Raw genomic sequence first — 26,661 nt, forward strand, 5'->3', positions numbered from 1 at the left:
AGGAAGCATATTTTACTCATTATCACCTGTTGGTGGGTGTAGTTTGGTAGAAAGACAATAGTACCTACATGATAGTGCTCACAACAAGGTCTGTAAATTATCTTGAGTTATCCGGTAATCATTTGAAGAAAGAGAATCGAGTACTTCAAGGCAAGTTTGATTTAAGCTGCATTATATATAGGAAAAGGCAGACATCTGTGCAGTTGACATCACCAACACATGACACAAAACAATCTAGGTTAATAAATAGCAGCTATGGTAGGAGATTTTGGAATTGTAATACCATATTAAAACAACTATTTATTATATTCCAGTTGAATAAACACTAGCTTATTCTTTTAAATAATTGTATAAAGCCAAGAACTCTTTCAGACCGTCTCCGATATCAAAGTCCTTGGCAGCCAGCTCCGATCCTCTGTCATTAAACAGCACCTCTCCATTCAGTGTGACCATCATGGTGCGTTCAGCCATGTCCACCAGGCAGCCCACCACATCGCCTCTCTGCCAGGGCCGCCCCAGGGGCTCCACACCCTGATGGTACCACTGAGCCTGAAACAAAGACAGGAGTTACAGAGAGTCGCCTCACACAGTAACAGTGAAAGAGTGATATAACTAACAACTAGGGCTGTCCCGAATACCATTTTTTGGGCTCCAGATATTCGGTAGTAATCAGCAGCGAATATGCGGCGCGCGCTTCAACACGTGTATTTCGGTTTATTCAAGGCATTCATTTTGTTATTCTACAGTATTGTTGTTTTATAGATTTTTGTTAATGTGAATAACCCAATTTATGTTCTTGGAAATTGAAAAGGATATTGTGTGTGTTACTTTCGTTGCAGTTGTATATATGTCTTAAGCATAGACTGTATATATAAATAAGTGTAATAAGTGGTCTTAAGTGTAATTTGGCTAGGCTTCCTATTTTGTATGGACATGCTTTTATTTTGAAGGAGAGTTAGCGCTGTTGACAGGAAGTTGTTGTTGCTATGGAAACAACGTGTCGGTCAAAAGGAGCTGAGATTAATGGAGATGGGCCGGCCGCCACTGCCGATTTCAGCGCCCAATGCAGTCTGTGAGTTGTTTGGACTCGTATCCAAGGTGACGCTACAGTAGTTGATGAGGATGGCTGCGTCTGCAGGTGGAGACTCCGGGTGCTAGTGGATCGCCGGAGCTGTAGATTAACATTTAAATGCTTATTGTAGTTGGAAGTGCAATTCCTGTAGCACCATGGAGCATATGTGTTGGCTGGACCTGTATTTTACAGGAAAGGAGTGAGCAGAGGGTCGAGTTGTCGATTCTTGTTCAGTTTTCTGTGACTATCTTCCTCACCCTCATTTGAGTGTTCCCAAAGCACCAGTGTTCTGCAGTTTGTGTGGGCCTACTGTACTGTTGCACATTTTATACTGTAGAAACTATGTCCAGGACAAGGTATTTGAAAGTCTTGGAAGATTCATAGCTAACCACACTGAAGATTATGGATTATCTCATATTTTCCTCCCCTCTAACATCAACAGAAGTCATAATTTAAGGGGTCATTTCTCAAAAAAGAATTCCAGGGGACCCCCCTAGTATGGTTTGGTCACCATTTCCATAGCCCCACCAAAAATATTTTCCACCAGAACTTGTGCCTCTTCGGGGGGGCGACGTTACGTTGATATTGGTGATTTCAACTGCGGCTGCCAAAAAAAACGGAAAAACACGAATATCCGAATAACGAAATTGAAAACCGAATAGTGGGCCAACGACCGAATATTCGGTACAGCCCTACTAACAACTAGCAGATTGAGATACTTACAGATAGTTGGACTCAAATCAAAAGACCCACAGAGGCTGCTTATGTGTTTGTCCCTTATTTTACAAAGTGGGAAGTGTAGCAATGCTTTATTTGTGATGAAATGTTGACAAAATGGCAATGTTTGGCTATATCAAGTGTTTAATCAGAGTTTTTAAATCCTAATTACGGCTGTTTTAATGTTCAAGTGAGTTGAATTCAGATGATAGTCCTGGATGTTTGCTTTCTATTGTTTCATTTCAGTTCCTCTGAAGCAAATTTTACAGACAAGCAGAAAGCCACAGTTCTGTCTCTACAAAATATCCTCTGATCATCCATTATTTATGATCTCAACCAAGCACCAGTACGTAAACAACTTCTGACTTTTTATCACGTTCAGTCAGATTTTAAATTATGTTTACTGTGAGTGTAAATCAAGAAATGTCAGCCATGTTTTCTAATCAGAATATGAAGAACGGCAAAATGAGGCTGAACAAATTTCCCCTGTGCTTGGGGCTTACTGATGTTTTAACAACTTCAAATTTGAGAGTTCTTAAAATGTTGATGTGAACTATCACATTTAAATGTCTCACCTCAAATCCATCAAAGACGTACGCCTGGTCATCTGAGCCGAGCTCTTTATCTGGAGCACAGTTCGGTCGGGCCCAGCCCACTTTCATATTCCCAGCAGTCACTATTTCAAATTCAAAGTACCACTTCCCCCGAGTCACAGAGAAAGATTTATCTGGTCTGAACACTCTGCTTTTCTCAGTGGGAAAGGGACATGGATTGGATATCGTGGCTGTAAACCCAAGTAAAAGAAAATATATATTAGCTGCCAAATAATCACTTGTTTGCATTACATATAAATTCAAGTTGGCAAACAGTTAACAAACAGAGCCCTATCTTTATTTAAAGGGCACCTATCATGCTATTTTTAGGCAATAGCATAGGTCTCAGATATATAAAAAGATATAAAAAACATGTCTATGAAGTGTTTTGTTCAAAATACCAAACAGATCACCCATTATAGCCATGCCTCATATCCCTCTATTTCAGGGACTACTGTCTAAACTAAATACTGCCGTGATGAAATGCCATATCATGGATTATCAAGGATTATTTCTGAAACAGTTTGGAGCTCAAAGGCTTTCTCTCTTGCCGGTTATACCACAAGGTGAGTTCCATTTTATTTCCTGCTTCTTCGCACACATGCTGTGCAGTACTGGTTAGCTCTGAGTGTTAGCGATGCTAATGTAAACATGCACCGACCATATTACGTCCAAAACAGTCGGGCATTGTTTCTGATAGCAACGTTTCTGATTGGGCCGTGGGTGTAAAGCCAGCCTATATTTCCGATATTACGTCATCTCGGACGCAAATCTGGATCAACTCCGTTGTAGCCCCGTTTTTAGAGATTTGGGTACGGAGGAAAAGAGAGAGAGGGTTTCATTTTCTGACGCTGCGTGAGTTCCCCAACACACCGGGGACACATATTTATGTATAAAAGACATCAAAAAGTGCATTTTGCATGATAGGTCCCCTTTAAGGACCATGCACTACCTTGTACTTTCACAATAAACAACAGTGGTATAACAGAAAATGACAGGGCTTTGATACACACTCTTTTCCTGGTTGAGAGGCTCCAAACTGTAACCGTATGCCAGCAGGGTGCACACACTCTCTCTGACACTCTCCCGGCCCACTCTCCAGCTCCTCTCATCAAGCAGGCAGTAGGGCAACAGGTACGGGCTCCGCTTGGCTTTCACATCCTAAGAACATAGAAACAAAGAGCAAATGCACATGACACACGGAGCAACTACTGTACATGTGGAAGAAAACAGTAGCCTTGTTTGTGTGGCAGAGCATGTTGTGACAGAGACAATGTAGACTTGTAGAGGGAATTGTTTTTTATTTACAATATTCTAAATGCCAGCTAAATGTAATAAGTTGAGAAACATTCTCTACAAAAGTTCAAATGAAATGCAGTGTTTCCCCTAGGATGGAGTCATAGCCGCGGTGCTAAGGCACGTGGGCCCAGCATAATGTGAGCGCGGAGCGTGCGAAGTGCTCCCCGACCAATTTCTTTCTATGTGTCTGCCAGCACAAGAACGGCTCTTGAGGAATAGTGCCAGGGCCGGTTCTAGCCAATTTGCTGCCCTAGGCGAGATTTTATAAAGAATAAATGAAAAATCTCTACAAGAGACAAATACTACAAATCCACATAACAAACAATCAAAAATGAAAAAGGGTCGCCACTTATTATAAGTATAACATTTTTTTTTTATTATTATTTGTATATCGGGGAAACACTGAAATGTATCCTAAGCAGTGACTAGGCAAAACACTAATAAAGCACAACATATAAACCTGTTGCGGTGAATGGGTCCATCCCTGCTTGATACGTTCTCTGGCCCACACGTTGTGATCGTTCTCTGCCAGCAGGTCGACCACCTCCTCGTGGGCTGGGCTCAGAAACACCTGGAGAGGGTCTACTGGAGAGGGTCTGTAGCCGCTGGGCTGCTCGTACCTGAGAGAGGGAATTAGAAAATGGATATGAGCAAGTCAAGATCAGAAATGACACTATGTAGTTAAATCATTGATTATGATTCAGTAGAATGGTTAATATATTCATTAATAATACCGTAGGCAAACTTTTCATGAAAAAATAAACATGAGACAACCCACATGTGGCTACAAACAGTGCACTATTTTTAAATAAATGAAACCCTACCAATTACTCCTATACGCGACGGCTCAAAACAAACAAAATGAATCAATGTGTGAACAAAGACTTTATTAATCATTATAAGGAAAAATGTCAAAACAATTTGTTCTACTTTTATCAAAAGTCACAGAAAGGATTTTAGAATTTTTTTGAAAAAACACATTGTGTTTTAACCTAATACTTTTTTATGTTATGACTCAAATTAAAACGACATGCAAACCAAAATATGATTTTAGATGTATGTTAAGAGAAGCCCAGTGAACTCTTCTGCTATGAGGAAATCCAACATTGTAGTTACGAGAACGAAAATAATATCAAACATGTACATACTTGTTGGCTAGTCTCATGTATTTAACTTTCTCCTCATTATGGTCAGCAGTCAAACCAATGTGAAAGCCCAGAGCCAGGAGAGTCCTACAACAGAAAAACAAACGGAAACGTATAAACTTAAATCAAGCATTGAGAGAATTTACAACTCAAAAGGTTTCAAAGTAGTGTGTATTGCAATAATGCAGGTAGTAGATCTCACCTGAGTGTGTCCTGGGCCATCTGAAGGTTCTGGTTCCTCTCCGTCTCCGACAGCTTGCAGAACTCCATCACACACGGATCATGCCTCTTACCTTCATCTTTCACCTGTTTGACAAAAGCTGATATTTCTTACGCTGCAAAATAATAAAACAGGACAACTGGACACATCAAGTCAATGTTGCTAGTCTCTTACAATGTGTATATATAATGTGATTTCCTTTATGCAATGTGAAGTTGTTTCTGTTTTCTTACAGGTCCATATGTCCATCCAAGATCAATCTTTTCCATTGTCCAGAGTTCATGGATATTCTCAGCCAGTTTTTCTCGGATATTCTCAAGTTGTGGGGGCATTACCACCTAAGGGTAATATGGATTAAGTATAAGGAACTAAACCACATCTTTATGGCATTTTACAGCATAAAAGGTCAACTTCATATTGGATGCCATGTACAATATCGTTAAATCCAATATTCATAACACGTTTTTGTTAATCTAAAATCACTGGTACAAAAAGTTAGAAAAGACATAAATAAAATAAAAAAGAAATAATAAAGAAATTCAGTTCGACTGATGGGAATTTTTTACCTTGCTGATGTCTACTGGTGTGGGAGTAAAGGTCATTGGACTGGAAGGTACCGAGGGGCCAATGAGCTCCAGTTTCCCTTCTCCTTGATCCAGGATGTATTTCTGACACGGCTCTAACTTCAGCTTGACTCTCGGGAGCAGAGCGTCACAGCATGGAGCAAAACCGGGTGGGGGCAAGAAGCGAAACTCTCCATGCCGCCCCCCAAACAGGAAACGGACACTGATTTTAAGAAACAGGACAAGGAAGACATAAAGAATGACGTTTGTTTTTGACTAATCCTTAAAATTAATGGAAAATGTTTACTATAGGAAAGAGACAGTCTATGAAAAACAAATATCAAATATTATTGAATAGCCAATATAATTTTCTTTTTTGCTGTTCCTAATTGATTGTTGTATTAATTTCATTTTAAAATGTTATCACAGTTCAATTACAGTGTACAGAGGTTGTTTGTAGCCATGTTTATATATATTTCATCACGGCAAATTAAAGTCCGCTATACACTGCATCAATTGCACTTTAGTTAATTAACTTAACTAATAATGTCTACATATATTGTCCCTTGTAGAAAAATCAATGAAAAATGAAATAAAAATAAAAGGAAAATTAAACAAAATTGATATCCACTACTGACTTGATTCCGGCAGAGAAGCTGACCACAGGATGGAGAAGTCCGTCTGCACTGAAGTTCTCCAACATGCCCTGCACAGGCAGTCCGTTGACCCGGAAAGAGATGCAGGGAGCACTGAGGTCCAGGCAGCAGCTGACCACGTCCTCGTCTCTCAGGAGGTGAGGGGCGGCCGAGCTCACCCTGCGACCCACGCAGCCTGACATCCAGGAGACACAGCCTTTCAGGTCATTTACATCCTTTTCCTTTTTCTTTTTTTACATTTATATTTTATTAGACATTTTCAAAGATGTCATAAGGACAAGGACATGGCTCACACACATCACAAACAGAACAATAACATGAAGGGTGGGGGGGTAGGGGGATTACAGTGTCAGTTACATTTTATGTATGCATATGGTGTTGTATTTACACATGATTTGCTTCATAATATAGATATACTTCATTGTTTCCTCATTATTATTATAAAACTAAACATTTATAATAGATAAATAAATAGATAAATAGTCAAATAAATAAATATATATACACACACATACATGCACACTTTTCTGATTAATTCACCATTTACATCCTTTTCTAATGTTTGTTGTCAGCATGCGAGTTCAGCAACACACTTTTGAGACTGAAGGAATTATACTTATTTCAAAGAAACACAGAAAAACTCAAATAAAGTGCAGACTAGGCTTGTCTGAATTGATCTTAATGGTGTATTAAGAAACATTTGTCTACACAAAAAGTGATGTTGCTAAACAAACAAAGTAGTGTCTAGTTGCACATAGCACATAGTCACAGCCTAGTGGTATCAGTTTAGGTCGAGGATATTGGAGAATAAACTAATATTGTCTCCGGATAGCTTTGTTTCTATTCTCTTGGCTCTTCAATGACTGCTTTAATTGTATTTAGATGTTATTTTGAATTGGGTTTCTTTATCATTTTGTCTCAATGTGTTTAATGTTTTCTGGAAAGCACTTTGAATTGCTGTGTTGTTGAAATGCGCTATAGACATTATTGGATGGAGACCAGCATAAAAAGCATATTAAATACAATTAAAAGTATTGTTGAAAGCAATATTGATGCTACCGTGGATTTATTATCAATGCTCCCAATTATCTCCATACAGGATTTTTTTTCGCTTATCAATGGAAGTCTGTTATTTCAATAGCTGCTGAGATTTCAAGTTTTCTAAAACCAGGCAAATTGAAAAGAATCAATTGTATTGATTTCTTTGTTGTTTATTTCAATGAGGTGTAGGTACATCTCCAATGTAAGACCTATGGGCACAAAATAAAAAGTATAAGAATGAATTTGAACCATTTTGTAACAACTCACTGATGTTTGCCTCAAAAAGTACCCCAGGCTATATGAAACTTTTTAAAGTTTTTAAATGTTCCGTTTTTATTATGCGATCTATATACACCTTAGTGCGTGAAATAATTCAAGATTACAGAATACAAAATTGAATCTGTATCGAGGGTCGTTTTTTTCCCCTGTCCTTTCAAATATCTCCTTTAGAAGTGACATCACATCCAATTAGTACTGACTCTCGTACCTGACCAGAGGTGAAGCCCATCAAAGCCGTAGGAGCAGAGGTCGTCTCCCACACCGTTGCCCCCCCAGCCCTCCCCTCCTGTGGGCCGGGGCTGGTAGCCCTCAGTGCGAGCCCAGCCAACGCGCAGGTGTGTGGGTTCAGATGTGAGGAAGGGGTCCACATGATCCACAACCAGCTCATAGTACCACCTCCGATGCTGGGCTGAATCCTCCCCCAAAGCCAAAAAGATGTTTGGCCTCATGCTGTGGTGGGGTGGTGTGCAGAGAGTCGGGAGACAACCAGAACGACAAAAAGACAGAAGATAGCAGGGCCCTTCCTTAGTAACAATGTGTTATATTTGGTTTGATTACAATGTTTTATTACAATATTCATAATTACAGAGATATAATTAGGACCTAAAAATGACTGCATTATGATAACTACCACCGAAAAGAAGATAATCTTGGAGAATTACATGCAGTGTATCGTCATCTTAGACAAATATATCACCTTATGAAAAATGCAGGTGCTCAGGTTGAAAGGTATGACTGCAGTAAGTTCAACAACACTGAATTTGTTCGTACCGAATAGAATAATGAACTGAATATCAAGTGAATGTGTAGTCAGCTGCTGCGAGATGCCTGTTTGAGATTTCTCTGCAGTTCACACAGAGCATAACTCAACTCTCTTAGGCACAGCACATTGTATTCTTATGAATGGGTTCTCTTGGACTCACTCTTCCATTAGGTTTTATGAAAATAGTGCCTGTTGTTTTTCTTGCTGATGAACAAACCAGACCAAAAACATAACTTTCTTGGCAGAGGAAAATAAGCATGCAATACAGAACCAACTTCTAATTTCAACATCCCAATATTAATACGAAAACAGAAATACTAAAGAGAATTGAGAGGCAGAGTGTATGACAAACAATAAGATGGAGACGTATTCGCAAAATAAAGTAGTTCATATAGCGACACTCACCTCGCCCCTGACAGTTTTCATTAAACGATAAACATGAGAATAGATGGAAGAAATTGGAGAAATTGGAAAAGGATAGAAAGAGATGTGACCTGGTTAAGAAGGGTCAGAAGATTGGATATAGACATAGATATAATAGGAAAGGGCGTCTGAATAAGTCTACAAAATGTGGAGAAGATAAGAAAATCAATGGGATAAAAGAAACGAGAAATGAAAGAAAAACAGAAGCACGTATGAGCCATTTAGAGGAAGAAAAAGTGATAGGAGATTGCTTGAGGAGCAAGAGATCGTTGGGGAATGGACTGAGCAGGTGCAAAGAATATGGAACAAAATAAGCTATACGGCCTGAGGAACAAAATGGGCCGCTGATAGAGAAAAGCATGATAAAAGAAGGCAGCTGCAACGGAAGAATGAAAACAGCTCAAAGGAAAAAAAAAAGATCAGACTGGCACAGCCGGCCAAAAATATTCAGACAAAATATGATGAAACTGGGAAAAAACAAATGTTCAAAGCCATATAAGTGAGCCTTCTCACTTCAGGCAAGAAGAAACAAAATATATAAATAAATATCAGACATCTGCGCTCGGACAATAACATCACGTTCTTATCAATTCAGAAAAACCAGTTGGTATGAAGACTGAAGGAGACAATTATTTTTCAATAAACTAGAAAAGATGAGTGATGTACTGTGGAGAAAACTGAAGGGATACTTGTATCAAGCATGTGAACATAATGAGATATAGACCAAGATGCACGACAGGTCAGCTATACAAATGCATGAGCAGGTATGAAAGGAGCTAGAAGAAAAATCCCCATGGTGATTCTCCAAGAGTCAATAAAAGCTATGAAGATGCACTGAATTCAACGCACACCAGTTTTAATCTGCTCTTTTATGCAAGATAACAAATATATGTCTACGATTTGTATATATTCTGTAGGTCCTACTTGTGTGTATAGTTAGCAGACAACATATATGTATCATGTTCCAATAACTTTTATCTTATTGCACTATTTTTGTATTTACTTACACTATTTTTTCAGTTTTTCCGTTTTATTGTGTTGCACTGTTGGTGGAGCCTGGGACCTAAGATCGTCATAACTACACTGTAGCTATGTACGTATGACTATTAAAAACCTTGAAACACTTCTAAATGCAGACGACTGACTCAGAGACAAAACTCAAGTCATTGCGTTTCGAGATTTCTAAAATTGTACCTGGTGACCTGATTAGCCAGCCGTGTTTGCAGCAGCAGGTCTCTGTCAGGCAGCAGGTTGTCACAGATGAGGTTTTGATTGGACCGCACAGCTACACCATGACACACACACAGTGAGCACAGCACCTCCAGCACCTGCAAAACAGCAGCTCATTCAGCAATAGCTCGATAAACACATGTAAATTATCCCACAATGGGGAACAGATCATTATCTTTCTGTGTTAGCCCGAGTTCATTTTGTTTTCAAAACATGTTGAAAATGAATACAAAATAGTGTCACAAAAGTCATCTGAGAATTTGCATTATTGTGTTTCAGCAGAAATATACATAAATCATGAGTGACACACGCATTTTGCTTCAATTATTGATAAAGCCTATTATTTTTCCAAATGTAAATGACAGAAAAACATTCACCTTGTGGTTGCATCCATGCTTGTCTAGAAAGGAGATGATAGATTGAATGTGTCCTTCTTTGATGGCGTTGAGTGCTTCAGGACTTTCCACTAAGACACAGTGTAGGACCTCCAAGACACCTGCACATCGATGTTGTTTCTTATTATTGTTTGGAAGATATCATTTATTTATTGTCGAACATTCTTTACACTGCCATGATGCTGAGATAACATATGGTAGCAAATGTTCGAAATAATGTATAGAATATTAAAGTGTTTACAGGAACTTTGCAAAACATAATCTGAATGATTTAAAACAACTCAACCAGTGGCCTGTACTACGAATCCAGTTCAACATACCCTGGATGTTTGAGTTATCTGGATGAACTAACCCAAAGCAAACGCGCTCTCGCTAAGCGGTCCTACGACGCTGGTTATCAACTCGCTAACTCAACCCAGGGTTTCTCTGTCCGGCTGAGTGCGGTTCACGTGAAAGGGGCGAGTTAGCAACATTTGACCAATCACAAACATGGACAAGCGTACTGACAGCGCAGCGTCATACTTCCTGAATGAAAAGTCAACTATAATATTAGACAAATATGCAGACGTTAAACTTTAAACATCCATGACTTAAACACTTTATCCAGGATCAAAGCCACAGAGCTGCACCTGCACGGTGAATACAGCTGGTAAAAGAATGCATACATTAACAGGTTTATGATACCACTGCTGCCCCGTCTAAGACACGAGTGGATCTGACTTTAATTACATTTGACTCAAGTGTTTTGTCAACTTAATGTGTTGATTAAAATAATACTTCTGCATACAGTATGTGACACTGTAAGTGTTGCACGGCCAGATACGGCTCAAGAAGCTGGCTCAGATAAGGAGATATATGATACATTATGATGTGATATGAATGATAATGCGACACATCGACGTCTGCACTTTGAATTGCCTTGTGTTGAAAGGTGCTATATAAATACACTTGCTTTGCCTTGACTTGCACTCAGTGCCGCGGACTGTACGTAATGTTACTCTGATCCGGTTACTTATGTTGTGTCAGATATTTAAGTAAGCTTTCTTAACGCTAATGTTATAATAGTCAGATTGCTCTGAAGATGGGAGGTGATATTCTATTAATTTTCACGTTCACACAGTCGGTGATTTTTGCCGGCCGTCTTTCCTGCGACGGCAGTTTTTCTGTATTTCCTTTCTCCTGTAATATGACTTGATAGCTTTGAACTCCGCACACTGAGCTCTGATTGGTCAGCAGGCGGTGCTTTCACTGCTTTGATCTCTTATCTGGAACCTAACCAGCTCCAGAGCAGGTTAGCCGTTCAGCATAAGTTACCATGGAGATCTAACCCGGTAAGAAGAGAACCAGCGTCGTAGGACCGGAAACCCAGAGTTAACCCTGAAGTCAACTCGCTAAGCAAAAATCCGGCTTCGTAGTATAGGCCACAGGTGTACTAAAACTAAGATCAACGTTTTCTTTTTTGTTAGAACGTTTTACAAATTAAAAACAGGAATATTAATTAATTGCCCACAAATCCAACCAACCACAAGAGGCCTCCAGACGGTCCAGCCTGCTGATCAGCCAGTCGAGAGAACTGGAGAAATGTGCACAGTTTACACGGTTTCCCCGGATCAGAGCAGCTGCAGGAGCAAATTCAGGATTTCATTTAAAGGGATTTCAAGACATCGCACTTAGACACAACATAATCCATGTTTTCCAAGCAAAACAGAAGAATCAAAAGCATGTTTAGGGCAACTCGTAGATAGGTATTCCAGTTTGAATCTAAATGGGTTAACATCAGAAGAAAATGTGTTTGCAATAGATGATAGATGTTGTAGTGTCAGTATTAAAAAAACAATGGGCAATCGACACCGAGAAGACGTGTGTTACTCCTCACCCAGCAGCTCGTAGAAACGGTTGAGGATGGTCTCCCACTCTTCTCCTTTGTCACTCTGTGCAACCTCAGCAAAATGAGAGCCACCGCTGTAATGGTGTAGACGATCAATACAATCCAGAACAAAATCTATTACACCCTGAGAAGAAAAGAGAACAAACTCAAGGAACAGTGACAAACAATTCACACGTAGGGCCGGTTTAAAGGTTCACACATAGATGTACCTCTTCTTGAAACATGTTCTGCCGACTCTTCAGCGCTCTCATGTTGTTCTGCTTAGCTTCATGGCTCTGCCCCTCCGATGGAAGCTGGAAATATTTGATTAGATCTTGCAGACTACATGTCACTATCTCCATTGGCAGGCTGACAGACTTGAGGTTTTCTTGTTGGCTTGAACCGTCCAGTTTCCTAGAGATGGATAGAATACTTCATGAGAGAATTTTCTATGAGACTAATCTGTTACTTACAGAACGTTAGTTGTCAGGCCCTTTAAAAATTGGTTGAGCCAAAAGAGATTCCATCTTCTCCATCTCTTTTCTCAGTGCTAATAGAGCGCCACAGTGACGCGTCCTAAAACCCGGAGGTAAACTCCTTCCGGTTCCTTCGACAAAAACCAATGCAATTTCTCCATAGGATTTTGGAAAATAGCTGGAAATAAGGTCTGTGGTTGAAACACATTTAAGAGACGGATCACGTTTTGTTCAGCCGATATCCACATGTCTATCCTACTTTTATAATTTTCTAATCATAAATCTAGTCGCCAGAACCAGAAGCAAACGTTATGCTAAAAAGGAACAGCAGCAGGGTTGCTGCTTCAACGTCAAGCCAACTTAAGATCCATTTTCAAAACTACAGATTCTAAATGGTACAAGTTGAAGCGTTTGTTTTAACAGGAGGCCGGTACTTGCTTTCGAGCAGAACAGGGGCAAACAAACTTAGACGAGTGTTTACGTGTTCGGTGTAATGACGTACAACGTTCTCCACAACTTCTGTAGTCCTATTCAGCCACATGTTAACAACCATCGCTTTTCAGACACGTCAACTCTTCAAAAATCACCAGTGGGGTCACTGCTGATGTATTTAATGTTGTAGAACAAAACGTGATCCGTCTCTTCAATGTGTCTCAACCACAGACCTTATTTCGAGCTATTTTCAAAAATCCTAAGGCGAAATCCCATTGCTTTTTGTCGAAGGAACCGGAAGTGGTCAAAATGCTAACTTACTTCCGGTTTTTAGGACGCGTCACTGTGGCACTCTATTAAAGTTAATTAAATTGAGTTTCCAGCTTTTTAATCAGCATGCCATTATTCCAACAGCTTACTTTTTTTTTGTATACAGTTATTATAAGAAATCGCTTAAATCAATACATCTGTAATGGCTGATATATGAACCAGGCCTTGTGAGGTTTTTTCGCTCTCACAAGGACGGCAGGAAACATCGACCTTCACTCGGTCATTTCTGAATACCACACTGATAGAGACATTGTTACAATGACTCGGAGTCTAGACAAGGTATTCAGTACCTGATAAAGCAAGTGAAGAGTAGAGTAGCACTGCGGATGAGTCTGGCGGTGTGAGATTCTTCCCTTTGAGAACGAGACAGCGTCAGCCCATCGTCCATATGACCCTCGCTGTGCAGAATGGCCTGGAAAAACATAATTTGCAAACATTCCTAAGTCTTTCTAAAAGTGCAAATCAGTGCATTTATCTTAAATCAATATATAGTCAATATATAAAATGAGTCCTACCCCTTTGGTTAATCAATAATGATTGTCTTGATATAAACGTTTTGAATTTAAGAAGGTATACCTTTCTCTGAGCCCCTCCCATGCGTGTAGATGCGTCCACAGCTTGGTAGGTGAGCCAGAGTCCAGAGTCTACATGCTGAACGTAACAAATGGAGTCTCCATACTTGATCTCTGGGATCCCCATGCCATCGACGTTAGTCTTTGTGCCAGCGTCAAGCTTCTCCTGTATGGGACAGTGTTTCATGTTTCACAAACAGGTGTGTTTATCTGATAATAAACAGATCTAATACACAAATGACCTTTCTTTAACCTTTTTCAGTCAGGCCCCCCTTGTGTAATTGGAAATATTTTCGAGCCCCCCCTAATCCGGTTCCCACTGAGATTGGTAGAATTAATTGTATATACACTGAACAAAAATATAAACAGTATTTGTAATTGTTTCAATTAGGCCTCATTATTTCACAGTGGCACAGGATCATCTGCCATTACAAGCACTTTTGTTCATGTTCAATCCATAATAAAATTATAATTGGATCTTTTTGTCTAATTATTATTACTAGCAGAGAAAATGTAATTTTTGTACAACTACACTGAACAAAATATAAACGCAACACTTTTGTTTTTGCTCCCATTTTTCATGAGATGAACTCAAAGATCTAAAACATTTTCTACATACACAAAATAACCCACCACCACCATGGGCCACTCGATTCACAACATTACCCTAACCCTACCCCTCACACCAGATACTGACTGGTTTTCGGACCCCCCCCAGACCCCCCCAATAAAGCAAAACTGCACGTTTCAGAGTGGCCTTTTATTGTGGCCAGCCTAAGGCACACCTGTGCAATAATCATGCTGTCTAATCAGCATCTTGATATGCCACACCTGTGAGGTGGGATGGATTATCTCGGCAAAGGAGAAGTGCTCACGATCACAGATTTTTTCAGATTTGTGAACAATATTTGAGAGAAATGGTTATTTTGTGTGATCACTGATTAGACAGCATGATTATTGCACAGGTGTGCAGAAAATGTTTTAGATCTTTGAGTTCATCTCATGAAAAATGGGAGCAAAAACAAAAGTGTTGCGTTTATATTTTGTTCAGTGTAGTTGTACAAAAATTACATTTTCTCTGCTAGTAATAATAATTAGACAAAAAGATCCAATTATAATTTTATTATGGATTGAACATGAACAAAAGTGCTTGTAATGGCAGATGATCCTGTGCCACTGTGAAATAATGAGGCCTAATTGAAACAATTACAAATACTGCTTATCGATCCGGTTCTTTAACGGTATTTTTATAGGTTATCTTTGTTATTTATTTAGGGGAAAAACTAACCAAATTAGAAACAGAATTCACATTGATTCATTGTATGTTTATTGTGGATTATGGGCAGCTAGCACACATTAAAATACCTGCAGTGGTGGTAGTAAGTAGATTTACTCAAGAACTGTACTTATTTTGAGGTACTTTATCACTTTTGCTTCTTTGTAATTCTGCTCCTCGACAGTCCAGAGGTAAATAGTGTACTTTTACTCCACTACATGTATTTAACACCTTTAGTTACTTGATGTGAAATATAATCAACTCTTAAATCAGACTTTAGTTACACCTGGAGTAAATTCACAAGCTACCCTGCAGTATACTACTTTTACTTAAGTACTTGATCTGAGTACTTCTCCCACCTTACACGTAATTGGGGCAACAGAACTCTGAGTTAAGGATGTTGAAAACGGTGCATTTCTCCGTATGAATATGATGCCTTTTGGCCAGCTGATGGACAGATTGCTCGTGTTTCCGCGAAAATACTTATGGCAAACAAGCATTGACAAAACAATCTGTTGTTTCGAGCTCTTTAGATTAGATTGTCACTTTTGAACGCTATGTTCTAACGAACACGTTAGATGTCAAGGGAACTGCCGGTTGTGATAAAAATGTGTCAATTTCATTGATTTTACGAGCAAACATTGTTTGTTTACAACTTCTTCACAAGCTTCACGTGTCCCCCCTTCAATAGCGGAGAACCACTGCTTTAACTGGAGAATTATGCCTTAATCGAAGGAGCGTTAAAAGAGTGTAGGCTCTTTTTTGTGTGACTCCTGACCTTTGATGATCGAAAGCAGAAAGAGGTCGTGATGATGTCAGCTTTGTCTCGATCAACCAGATGCAGTCCCTTCTCCTCTGTTAGACCCAGGTAACGACCAGTGGTCACATGACGGAGCCGGAAAGGCTGCCCCCAGCATGTGTGCCTACCACTCCAACTTAGAAAAATCAAGAGCATTGTGGTTTTAGTAGGGCTGTGCCAAATGTCAATTTTAAACATTTGAAGACTTGCTTTTAAGACATCATCAAACTAAATCCTAATGATTGAATACATTGGATTTCTGAGTTTTTAGGTAATCTAATATCAGTTTCCTCAACATAAATACATGTAGGTACTGACTGAGGACTGAGCAGTCGCTCTATGTGTGTGTGTGTGTGTGTGTGTGTGTGTGTGTGTGTGTGTGTGTGTGTGTGTGTGTGTGTGTGTGTGTGTGTGTGTGTGTGTGTGTGTGTGTGTGTGTGTGTGTGTGTGTGTGTGTGTGTGTGTGTGTGTGTGTGTGTGTGTGTGTGTGTGTGTGTGTGTGTGTGTGTGTGTGTGTGTGTGTGTGTGTGTGTGTGTGTGTGTGTGTGTGTGTGTGTGTGTGTGTGTGTGAGAGAGAGAGACAGTGAGACAGTGAGAGGGGAATAGAAGGTGGAAGGCTGACTATTACACAGATTGTTTTGTGAAATGTAATGAGTCTGTCATTTGCCTGGCCATTACCGTGGGTCAATCTGTGAACAAACAAATCTAAATTAAAATCTAATTCCACACTATATAATTATATTAGTGTAGCCTCCGTAGAACTGTGCAGAAATACCATGTTTAAACAGAACAAATAGACATGTAAATAAAAACTGCGCAGGAAGAAAAGATGGATTTGGAATTGGATTGTAAACATGATGAATGAAGTTTTAAATCGTCAAACAATTCAGTACATCCCTAGTTTTAAGTTGGGTGTGTTTTGCTTTGAAGGAACATTTGCAGTCCAAATCATTTAGTTTTCCCTCTTTGGGAGCACGCAGCGGACACACAGCCTTAATTCCATTCTGGGCAAGTGATATAAAATATGCTTCCAGCCTTTGTGGGCGACAAACAGCAGAAAGAGATTCTGGGCCCAGCTCTGGCAGTGACCGGCAGCAGTGTGTGCAACATTATACTCCCATATGGTCTTAACAACAAACAACTTCTGTACATTTTTTGATCTGTAAATGAGACTGTAAAAACGTTTTCAAAACGGGATGGTGATTTCAACATGTTTAAAACCGTAGATCAAAAACAAAACAAAAAAATGTGTGTGGCTGAATATTACTTCCTGCGTATACTCACACAACACGCAGTATCTCCAGCCTCCAGAGAGAGCGGGCATGGCTGGAGACTGATCCAATCTCATAATGCATTATCCTAAATTAAGAAGGAAAAGAAAAAAGACATGACCACAGAGGTAAAGGATGCTTTGTTTAGCTGACATTACAGACCACTGGTCGTTTCATCTGACCTTTGCAGCTCCTCTCCCTGCTCAGTGGATGGAATAGTCAAACATGCGTCACTATGGCTGTGGAGAAGCCTCAGTGTGTCATCCCCCTTGAGGTAACCTAGAATTAGCACAACAGAAAACAGACGTAATTTTTGAACAGGCATTTCTTTGGCTATAACTGGTATCTAAACATGGGTCATTACTCCAAACTAATTGCAGGTATGTCTAATAATAATTGAAGGCAAAGTTGTTGAACTGAGTAATGACTGAACATCATACAATTCTTAATTTTAGCCATCGCCATCGAAACATCAGGGGACCTTACGAGTTGCTGGACACAACAAAAGGTGGGTCTTGTCCTTTTAGAGACTAAACGTTTGTTTTTTCAATTAACTTAGAGAGGAAAATATAAAATGAAACTTGCCTTGAGCAACCCCACCTCCAGAGCAAATGGGAGCGACACTCCAGAGAGTTTGCTGGAAGGCTGCATTAACAATCAGGCTGTCACTCAAGCTTTTGTTGTCAACTGCAGTGCCAAAGGACAGGTGCTGGGAAGAAACAAAAATATGCTCATCAACAATGAATGCCACTTTTGATTTTGCTATTACAAAAGCTGTTATCATGAACAATTATGCTAATCAACACACAGGAGGCAGAGAGAACTTAGATTGCAAACTACCAAAGAAATTCAATGGAAATTGACATGTAAATGGTTGGTTTCTCCTTCTGCAAAGAGGAGGAATAAAGTCGATTGAACACACATTCAATGTCCACATTTAATTAGTAGTTTGAAAACTCATCAAACAGGTTTGTGTGTTAGACAATGAAGCAGATTCTTGGTCATCTAAGCATCAAAACCCCTACTGACTCACCAGATATCTCTCTGAAGAAACATTGACAAGGATGAGGTCATCTCCAACTCGCACTTTCTCACCCTCTGACCTCTGTCTGGACGCAGGGTGGACGGTCCACCAACATGCCTCACCTGAGCCACACATATGCAGTTTAGTTTAAATAAATATTAAATAAAATTGTCATCATAGTCTAGCACTTTCATTCTAAACAAATACATTGACTATATTTCTTTATTTTTGTTTCTTGTCTATCCACCCATCAAGCAAAGCAAATCCCTTATATGTGAAAACCTACTTGGCAATAAACTGGATTTTGATTCTTATCAGACTCAAAAAGTCCCAACAATAAATACCTGCTTTATCCTCTTGCAGACCAACATCAAAAGCCAGCTTGTCCGTTGAAGTGTGAGATGAAGACAAGCAGCTGAGATACTGTTAGTGAAATAAACAGATATATTTTACAGCGAACATATGAACAAATGGTTTTGAAAAAGCTAATAAAACTGTTGGCAAAGTAAGATGGACCCCTTCTGATTTATCGCTGCATTATATGAGGATGACTCACCATGCTACTATATGAGTGTAGGAACAACACTGCCTGGCCATATAGAAGGGTGCGATGGCTTCCTCCAGCTCCCACCTGTGAATCACATTATTGAACTCAGAGTTTGTGTAGCTTGAAAAGTGGATAAAAAAATATAGAAACAAAGACTTAATAAAAATACAGAAACCGATCAATTTAAACACCCACCTCTGCAGCCAGATGCACACTGTGGGCCAGCATCTCCTGCAGGGCTCGCACAGAGAGGCACTGGGCCAGAACGAAGCCACACACAGACAGGTCGGGTGGAACATTCTGCAAGAAATAAAAAGACAGCAGAGCATGTGTCATTGCGGCAGCTTTATATCCAACCCTCCACAGGGCAAAACTCCTGTAAGCAGTGACAAGGACCTCAGACATTTGGGAATTAGGCAGTCTAAATCGGGTATAAAGAGGAAAATCTGGCACACAAGAGGACTTTAACATTATTATAAAATATTGAATGTGATTAGGTATTCATTTAGAGATGTTGAAAGACAGTTGTAGGTTAACAGATTGTGTTCCCAATTCTATTTTTTGAATGTTTGATTGACTTTATTCAATTAATCTTACTAAAAAAAATATATATTATAAAACATTAGAGAATTATTTGCATCATGTTATGCATCTCTCTTCTATCATTACATATTTTAAGTGACAGTAATTGACAATTAGACCTCTCTGGGAATGTGAAAAGACTTTGAGATGGAGCTCTTTACCTTGCAATTAGAGGTGGGCTCAAGCCTGCAAAGTTGGCTGCCAAAGCCCTCTGCAGCAAGACAGAGTTTCACATGTTCCTCCTGGGAGCTGAAGGTACTCTGCAAAACCACCTCATCTCCCTGAGAAAAACACACAGAAAGAAGCCAGCAGTAAGCACAATCTCAAAAGTATAAAAGAAAAAAGTAGATCAATAGAACAAATGCAAATTAAGATTCAAATGATTTGTTTGTGAAGGCCAAAGCTGAAACAGATCAATTATAAACCCAGGAACAAAAAGATAATTCAAGCCCTCAAAAATGTAAGCTTTAAAGCAGCCTTTGATATACAGTATGAGACCATACAGCTTACTATTGTTTAATATTAATAGAAATATTTATTTGTGAACCAACATGCTCATCAAGGCAAGCATGAATATGGCTATTAGGAATCCTAACCCAAAAATAGCTAACAAATATCACAAAACCTGAGTTGTCATAGCTTGTTTACAAATGCACCAAAGAGTAAGTCCAGCCTTACTCTAAATGCTTTTACAGTATCTCTCAGCTAAATGGATCTTATCTTCATGTAAATGCCAAATTGACCATATCAGAGGAATCAGGCTTTTCACATCTATTTAAGGTACTGAAGAAAGGGACAACAGACGACTGCTATCCAAAATGCAGCCATGACGAGCAACACCTCTCCATACCCAGGGCTGCATACCTCCATATTGGGAAGACACTGCACAGTTTGACCCATGATTCACCCTGCTTTCCACTCTTCATATCAGCAGTACTCTGCAATCAGTCACACACACTGTCCAGTGCTGAGAAGCTGTGGGGCATTCAGATGGCTAAAGCACTCGGCTCTTCTTCAAGGTACATTTCGCAAGTGAAAATTCACTGCGCCACAAGACTTATTCCAAAAGTCAAAAGGCCTGACAATTGAAAAACCAAGTTCATAAAGCAGAAACACCTTGCTTCATATGAAGCATAAGGACAGTAATACGCTTACAACATAAAACGGTGACTTTCAAAGGAAAATGCAAAGGTGCTATCTCACACATGTCATATATTTAACTAGTATGTCTAATAGAGACATTAAGCGTGGGGCATGATTTGTCAGGATCTGGGTGGCTAATTTAATTATGTATGACACAGATATCCACAATGTAATTTCATTTTGTGGATACTGGGTCAGTAACCATCTGAATCACTGCCTGCGTGGTGTTTCATATCCCACAACAGACACTCTCCTTCCCTGTGACATGCCCTTATCACAGGGTAAGATAACAAGCAGTGAAAGGACAAACTTACAACCAGAGAGCATGATAGCATCTTGCAAACCATTTGTGGTATTCTTTTAAACTAAACTGATGAAGATAGTAATAATGCTGCTGGGAGCTGTGCAAAAAAACATTTTTTAATTAAATGTTGTTAATGTTACATTCATGTTATTTAAATATAAATCAAACATTATTTCAATACAACAACACTGTTAAAAACGTTGCCTTTAGAGGAGATTTTTGAATTGTTAATCTGTATTAAATAAGTAACTAACGAGTAGACAATATTACAATTGGGGTGATAATAATACATTTATTTTGGGGGGCGCCTTTCATAACACCCAAAGACACCTTACATGGCATAGGGGCAATATAGGGAACAATTAAAACAGTGGGTTTAGTGAAGTATCAGCCGGGGTAAGACAAGACAAACAACAGGAAATGGACTATAGAAGGACACAAAAGGACACAGGGTACCATTTATAAAGAAAATGCCAGTGATACAATATTGCAATAAATTATTCTGGAGCCATTTAGGTTGGGGTTTTTTTTTTATTAAGGTTTTGTAAGAGTTAACGTTTCGCCTTCACAGAAATGTAAGGTAACTTAACTAGCAAACATTTTCAAATATTGGACACTTTAATTAGAAGTTAACTTTATTATGTTTGTATCCTAAGACAATACTACATCCTGAGGACTAGCAACATACACATTCATAGTTATATAGTTGTGAGTTAAGTGGTTTTACATAAAAAATGTAACACTTTATGTCAATGGTTTCCTTTCAAAGAGCTTAGAAAATTAATAATTGTTGACATAGCTTGAGCTAGCTAATTAGCCTGTTAGCTAGTTTGCTAACCCACACATCATTCCTCTGGGTAAAACTTTTTGCCAAAAAATGTCCACTCCTCACCGTTCGTAGAAAATGGAACTCTTCGTTGCCCTCTCCCAGTGTCAGTCATTATTGAGAACAAAACAAGCCACACAAGACAGACTTGAGTATCATTACTGTCACTGAAATGGAGGAGGAGGACTGCCAAAATAAGTAGTGAGAAGGTGTTCAGAGGGCGGAGTCTGCCCGAGTACTGCCCGAGTCTGCCCCACGCCACTCCCGTGACGCTATTTTGGCGGGAGGGCTTTATGTCAAGTGAAGAAGGATGCAGTTCCAGGCCTGTCTACGTCTTCTACAATTATATTACCTGCAGAGTTGAGAGAAGTACTCAGATCTTGTACTGTAGGCTACTTGTGTAAAAGTACAAGTACCAGGGTCAGAGTGTAGGAATACTCTATAACAATTAAAAGACCTACAATCAAAATGTTACTCAAGTAAAAGTACAAAAGTATTGGCATCAAAATACTACCTACTTATTATGCAGATCTGCCCATTTCAGATCATTTGATTATAATTATGGATGGAATAATGTGTTTATCAAAGCTGGTAAAGGTGCAGCTAGCTCTTTTATTTACTTTGTATACTGTAAGGTAGTTTGTGAATGCTACTCCAGGTTTAACTAAAGTCTTATTTAAGTGTTTTTATTTCACTTTATTAATCCAAGTCTGTAAAGTAACTAAAGGTGCAAAATAAATGTAGTGGAGTAAACGTACACGATTTGAAACTGAATTGTAGTGGAGTAGAATTACTACGTAGCAACACATTGAAATACTAAAGTAAAGTAGCCTACAAGTATCTCAACATTTTACTTAAGTACAGTACTTGAATCAATGTACTTAGTTACTTTACACCTCTGACCTGCTAATTATGTATGGTTAATATACTTCTGGGGAATGTACATCCACTCATTTGGGATTTGGAATAGGCCTAATACTCAACACCCGATTCAATATCCAAAAAGTGTTGTTTTCAGTTTGAGTAGTAAACGGCTTAAAATACTGGTTTAGAAAAAACTACCAAAATATAATACTCATTATTTAATGAGTAGCATTTGGCCTAGCACCATAAAATGGAAATACTCAAGTATTAATTTGAACTTTTGTATTGGCCTGTGTTGAGTTGTGGGATATGTTAATTGTCTAAGCTTTAAAACATTTTTAAAAACAGTACAAAGGAAACATCTTGGAGGTTTTAGACAAAGTTACTCCGCTTCTAGAGCAAAGTCTTGATTTCCTCCAGTCTGCCTTTGATGTTGTTCAAACGACCCATTATCAACTCAAGTTAGTATTAAATGCAGACAAATCCAAACTGATATTTTCAAATGGCAAAAAGTTACCTTCTATTCAAGATTTGTACTGTTCAAGGGACTGATATTGAAAGGGTCACTACTTACAAATATCTGGGTTTTATTATTGACCAGAACTTGTCTTTCAAGTTACACACGGAAAATGTTGTTTCAAAGCTAAAAATAAAATTAGGTTTCTTTCATATAAACAAATCCTGTTTCTCCTTTCAAGGAAACATTTGATCTCTGCAACGTTTTCCCTGTATTGGATTATGGTGATCTGCTTTATTTGAATGCCTCTGACCAGTGCCTAAAGAGTTTGGGATACTTTGCAGACTTTCCCGTTGGGTTTTATTTATAAATCTCTGCTTGGGCTGGTTCCTACGGAGCCCCTAGGGGAACATGGAGAAGGGAAAAAATGTATTTGAAAAAAATACAAATAAAAATGTTTGCGAAATATCGCAAACCTTTGCGAGATCTCGCAAAACCCCGTTGCAGTTTGTAGACGGTCCCAAGCACTCCTCTCCCTCCTCAAGCTGCAGATTGTGACCAATGATTGATGTTTAGCACGGATGACGGCGCGTATCGAACTGTTCTGATAAAAACGACTCTGTAGCTCGTTGTCTACCTTGCTATGATTGTAAAGTCATGTTGTTTGTATTTTTACAACGTTATGTTCATGAGTTATTGATCCGCAAAATTCGAATCTGTCAATAACTCAGCTCAGAGGGACGTGCATGTCCCCTCGCTCTGAGTGTTCTCTTGATGTGTCTTTCACTTATGTGAAACCCGTGCCTATTGCCAAGCACTGATGTTATATCTTCTTCTTTTTTTTTTTTGTATGATTTATTTATGAGATTTTGAGCACAACAGACATACAATACACCTCCTACATGGAGTGAGATTGATATGAATACTAGGGAACAAGGTATCAACAAAGACACAGGCTGGTGTTAAATTACAGGCTGTTTTTAACATTATTCAGACTCAGCTCTCTGAACTAAAGCTTCTTTAAATGTTGAGAAAACCAAGGTAATGCTCTTTTCTAAAGCTAAAAGACACCAGAGCCTGTTTTAGATATTGTAACTACGCAAGGAATAAAACTTGAAGTGGTTACCTGTTACAAATACCTTGGTATCTGGCTTGATGATTGTCTCACTTTTAAACTGCTTAAAAAGCTGAGGGTTATGCTAGGTTTCTTCTACAGGAACAGTCCTGTTTCTCGCTTGAGGCCAGGAAAAGGCTAGTCACTGTCACCTTTTTACCTGTGCTGGAATATGGTGATTTGATGTATATGAATGCACCTGCCAATTTCCTGGTCAAGTTAGATGCTGCGTATCACAGTGCACTAGGATTTGTGACAAACTGTAAGTATTAACCCATCACTGTACCCTGTATGCAAGGGCTGGTTTGCTTTCACTAACTGTACGGAGGCTCAGTCACTGGTACATTTTTATATACAAAGCCATGTTAGGGAACACTTCCATCTTATATCTGCTCCTGATCTCACGGGACATTGTAAGTGGCTACTGCCTGAGATCGAATGCTGTGGTTTTATTAAATGTGCCAACTACTAGGACTGTCTTAGGGAAGACAGCTTTAGATGCGCAGCTCCTCTGTCTTGGAATAGTCTGCAAATTAATGGAAATGAACAATCTGGTGCCACTAAATGTTTTTAAAGCTCGGTTGGATGCTACTCAATCGGAAGCTATTGGTACCTGTTTATGTGGATAATTATGTAAATGATGCCGTATGATGTCCTTTTGTTGTTCTATTTATGTTTTATGTTTCATGTGGAACTACTTGAGCAGGTCTCCCTTGAAAAGAGATCAATGGTCTCAATGGGATTTATCTGTATAAATAAAGGTTTGAAATGAAATTGAAGTGAGCCATTTTGCAGTGATTCGTTGAACATGTTAAGTAGAATGCGGTGAAAGTGTATCTGTAAATGTTTTAAAAAATTCATCAGGGAAACCGTCAGGGCCAGGGCTTTTCCCATTCTGCATAAACATTAAAGCACTCCTAAATTCGTCTATTGTAAATGGTGCATCCAGATTAGATGCCACTTCAGAGTTGATAGAAGGGATATCTAGGAACTAAAAAAGTGTTCGTACTGTGTTTCGTTGTCTGGGCACTCAGAGGAGTTAATGACGCATACAAATCCCTGAACTGACCGTTAATGGATTGAGGGTTAATGGTTGGTCCAATATCTGTGTTAATTTGGGCGATGTGCAATGATGAGGAGGATTGCCTAATCTGGTGAGCCAGCAACCTACTTGGTTTATCTCCAAATTCATAATAATTATGGCGTGTTTTTAACAGGGACTGTGCTGTTTCGTTGGAGGTCAGAATGTCATATTCCGCCTTTTTTGTGAGTAAGTCTTTGAAAAGATCAGCATCAGGTGTGTCTACACACTTTGACTGCAGCTCTGCTATATACTTGGAGAGAGTGGCCTTGTTTTCCATAGCAATCTTTCTCTGATAAGCAGAGTAAGATATTATTTCTCCTCTTAAGTAAGCTTTACATGTCTTCACACACACATACGGGTATTGGGCCGAGGGCGACACCGTACTTCCGGTATCCGCCGTTTTACGCGAGGTGCAAGCAGGCCGAGGGTTTAGCCGTACACCGTCTAGGTGTTGCTAAGCTTCCTGTACTGAATATCATAGTCTATTGCCTTAATCAATATCTGGTCAACTCTAAAATACCACATATATGCAATTTCATGATAATATTATTGTGACAAGTGGGGTATCCACCTGGTGTTTCCAGAAATTAGACGTAGATGCAGCCAAAATCGACGCAGTCTGTAAAGGCAATCCGACAACCCACACAGCTCTAGTTTACGCTGGTAACGACCTAGAGCACACCCTCAAGTGCAGAGATGTAATCCGAAGACATGCAGCGATTTCTTCGGTCGTTAATTCAGAAAAAAAAACCTAGTGCGCTCTGCCTTGCTACGTTAGCTAGCTGTTTATATTTGCACTTCCAGGAAATTTGCACCTCCATGAAAATGGCGTATTTATATATATATATAGCGCGTGTTGCATTGTGGGTAGCTCGTGACGTCACTGTGTGTGAAAGAATTGGTAGATATGAAAGATCAATACGACTGTTAATTGTGTTAATAAAGTTGGTGTCAGAAAGTAGCAATGAATTAAAGCACCAGGGAGAGCGGGATCTGCCTGGGAAGGAGACATCCATGACGACGGTTGCATGATCTGAAATTACAATGGGACTGTAGGAACATGACATGACAGAGGAGAGGAGTTTACTATCAATGAGAAATAAATCTATTCGTGAGGACGTTCCATGAACAGGAGAGAAGAATGAGAACTGCTTGGTGCTAGGATTAAAAAAGCGCCAGGTGTCTGAGACGGCATATTGTTTCCATAAACAGCTGGATTACTTTAGATGATTTAGAAGATGAAGCATAAGGCCTGTTGGATGAGCGATCAAGCGAGGAATCAAGACAGCAGTTGAAG

At 39.3% G+C, this 26,661-nt stretch overlaps 1 protein-coding gene across 3 annotated transcripts in view; it reads right to left on the minus strand.

Moving 5' to 3' along the window:
- Window positions 1–19,266, minus strand: part of ryr2b (ryanodine receptor 2b (cardiac)) — an 83,008-nt gene extending 63,742 nt beyond the window's left edge. For all 3 annotated transcript variants that reach the window (XM_034100134.2, XM_071205693.1, XM_034100135.2), the window contains exons 1-25: window positions 19,186–19,266; window positions 19,000–19,074; window positions 18,788–18,866; window positions 18,453–18,565; window positions 18,005–18,128; window positions 17,602–17,698; window positions 17,433–17,507; window positions 16,128–16,284; window positions 14,078–14,239; window positions 13,792–13,913; window positions 12,494–12,677; window positions 12,273–12,408; window positions 11,920–12,015; window positions 10,379–10,497; window positions 9,966–10,099; window positions 7,794–8,035; window positions 6,248–6,440; window positions 5,613–5,832; window positions 5,280–5,384; window positions 5,029–5,132; window positions 4,830–4,913; window positions 4,142–4,301; window positions 3,396–3,543; window positions 2,365–2,573; window positions 375–549 (exon numbers count right to left, since the gene is read on the minus strand). In XM_034100134.2, coding sequence (XP_033956025.1) covers window positions 375–549; window positions 2,365–2,573; window positions 3,396–3,543; window positions 4,142–4,301; window positions 4,830–4,913; window positions 5,029–5,132; window positions 5,280–5,384; window positions 5,613–5,832; window positions 6,248–6,440; window positions 7,794–8,035; window positions 9,966–10,099; window positions 10,379–10,497; window positions 11,920–12,015; window positions 12,273–12,408; window positions 12,494–12,677; window positions 13,792–13,913; window positions 14,078–14,239; window positions 16,128–16,284; window positions 17,433–17,507; window positions 17,602–17,698; window positions 18,005–18,128; window positions 18,453–18,565; window positions 18,788–18,866; window positions 19,000–19,074; window positions 19,186–19,218 — 3,346 coding nt within the window. In that variant the 5' untranslated portion in view covers window positions 19,219–19,266. The remainder of the gene's footprint in view (window positions 1–374; window positions 550–2,364; window positions 2,574–3,395; window positions 3,544–4,141; window positions 4,302–4,829; window positions 4,914–5,028; window positions 5,133–5,279; window positions 5,385–5,612; window positions 5,833–6,247; window positions 6,441–7,793; window positions 8,036–9,965; window positions 10,100–10,378; window positions 10,498–11,919; window positions 12,016–12,272; window positions 12,409–12,493; window positions 12,678–13,791; window positions 13,914–14,077; window positions 14,240–16,127; window positions 16,285–17,432; window positions 17,508–17,601; window positions 17,699–18,004; window positions 18,129–18,452; window positions 18,566–18,787; window positions 18,867–18,999; window positions 19,075–19,185) is intronic.
- Between the last annotated feature and the right edge of the window lie 7,395 nt (window positions 19,267–26,661).

Source organism: Pseudochaenichthys georgianus, chromosome 15 (assembly GCF_902827115.2).
Source record: "Pseudochaenichthys georgianus chromosome 15, fPseGeo1.2, whole genome shotgun sequence".
Taxonomy (NCBI): domain Eukaryota; kingdom Metazoa; phylum Chordata; class Actinopteri; order Perciformes; family Channichthyidae; genus Pseudochaenichthys; species Pseudochaenichthys georgianus.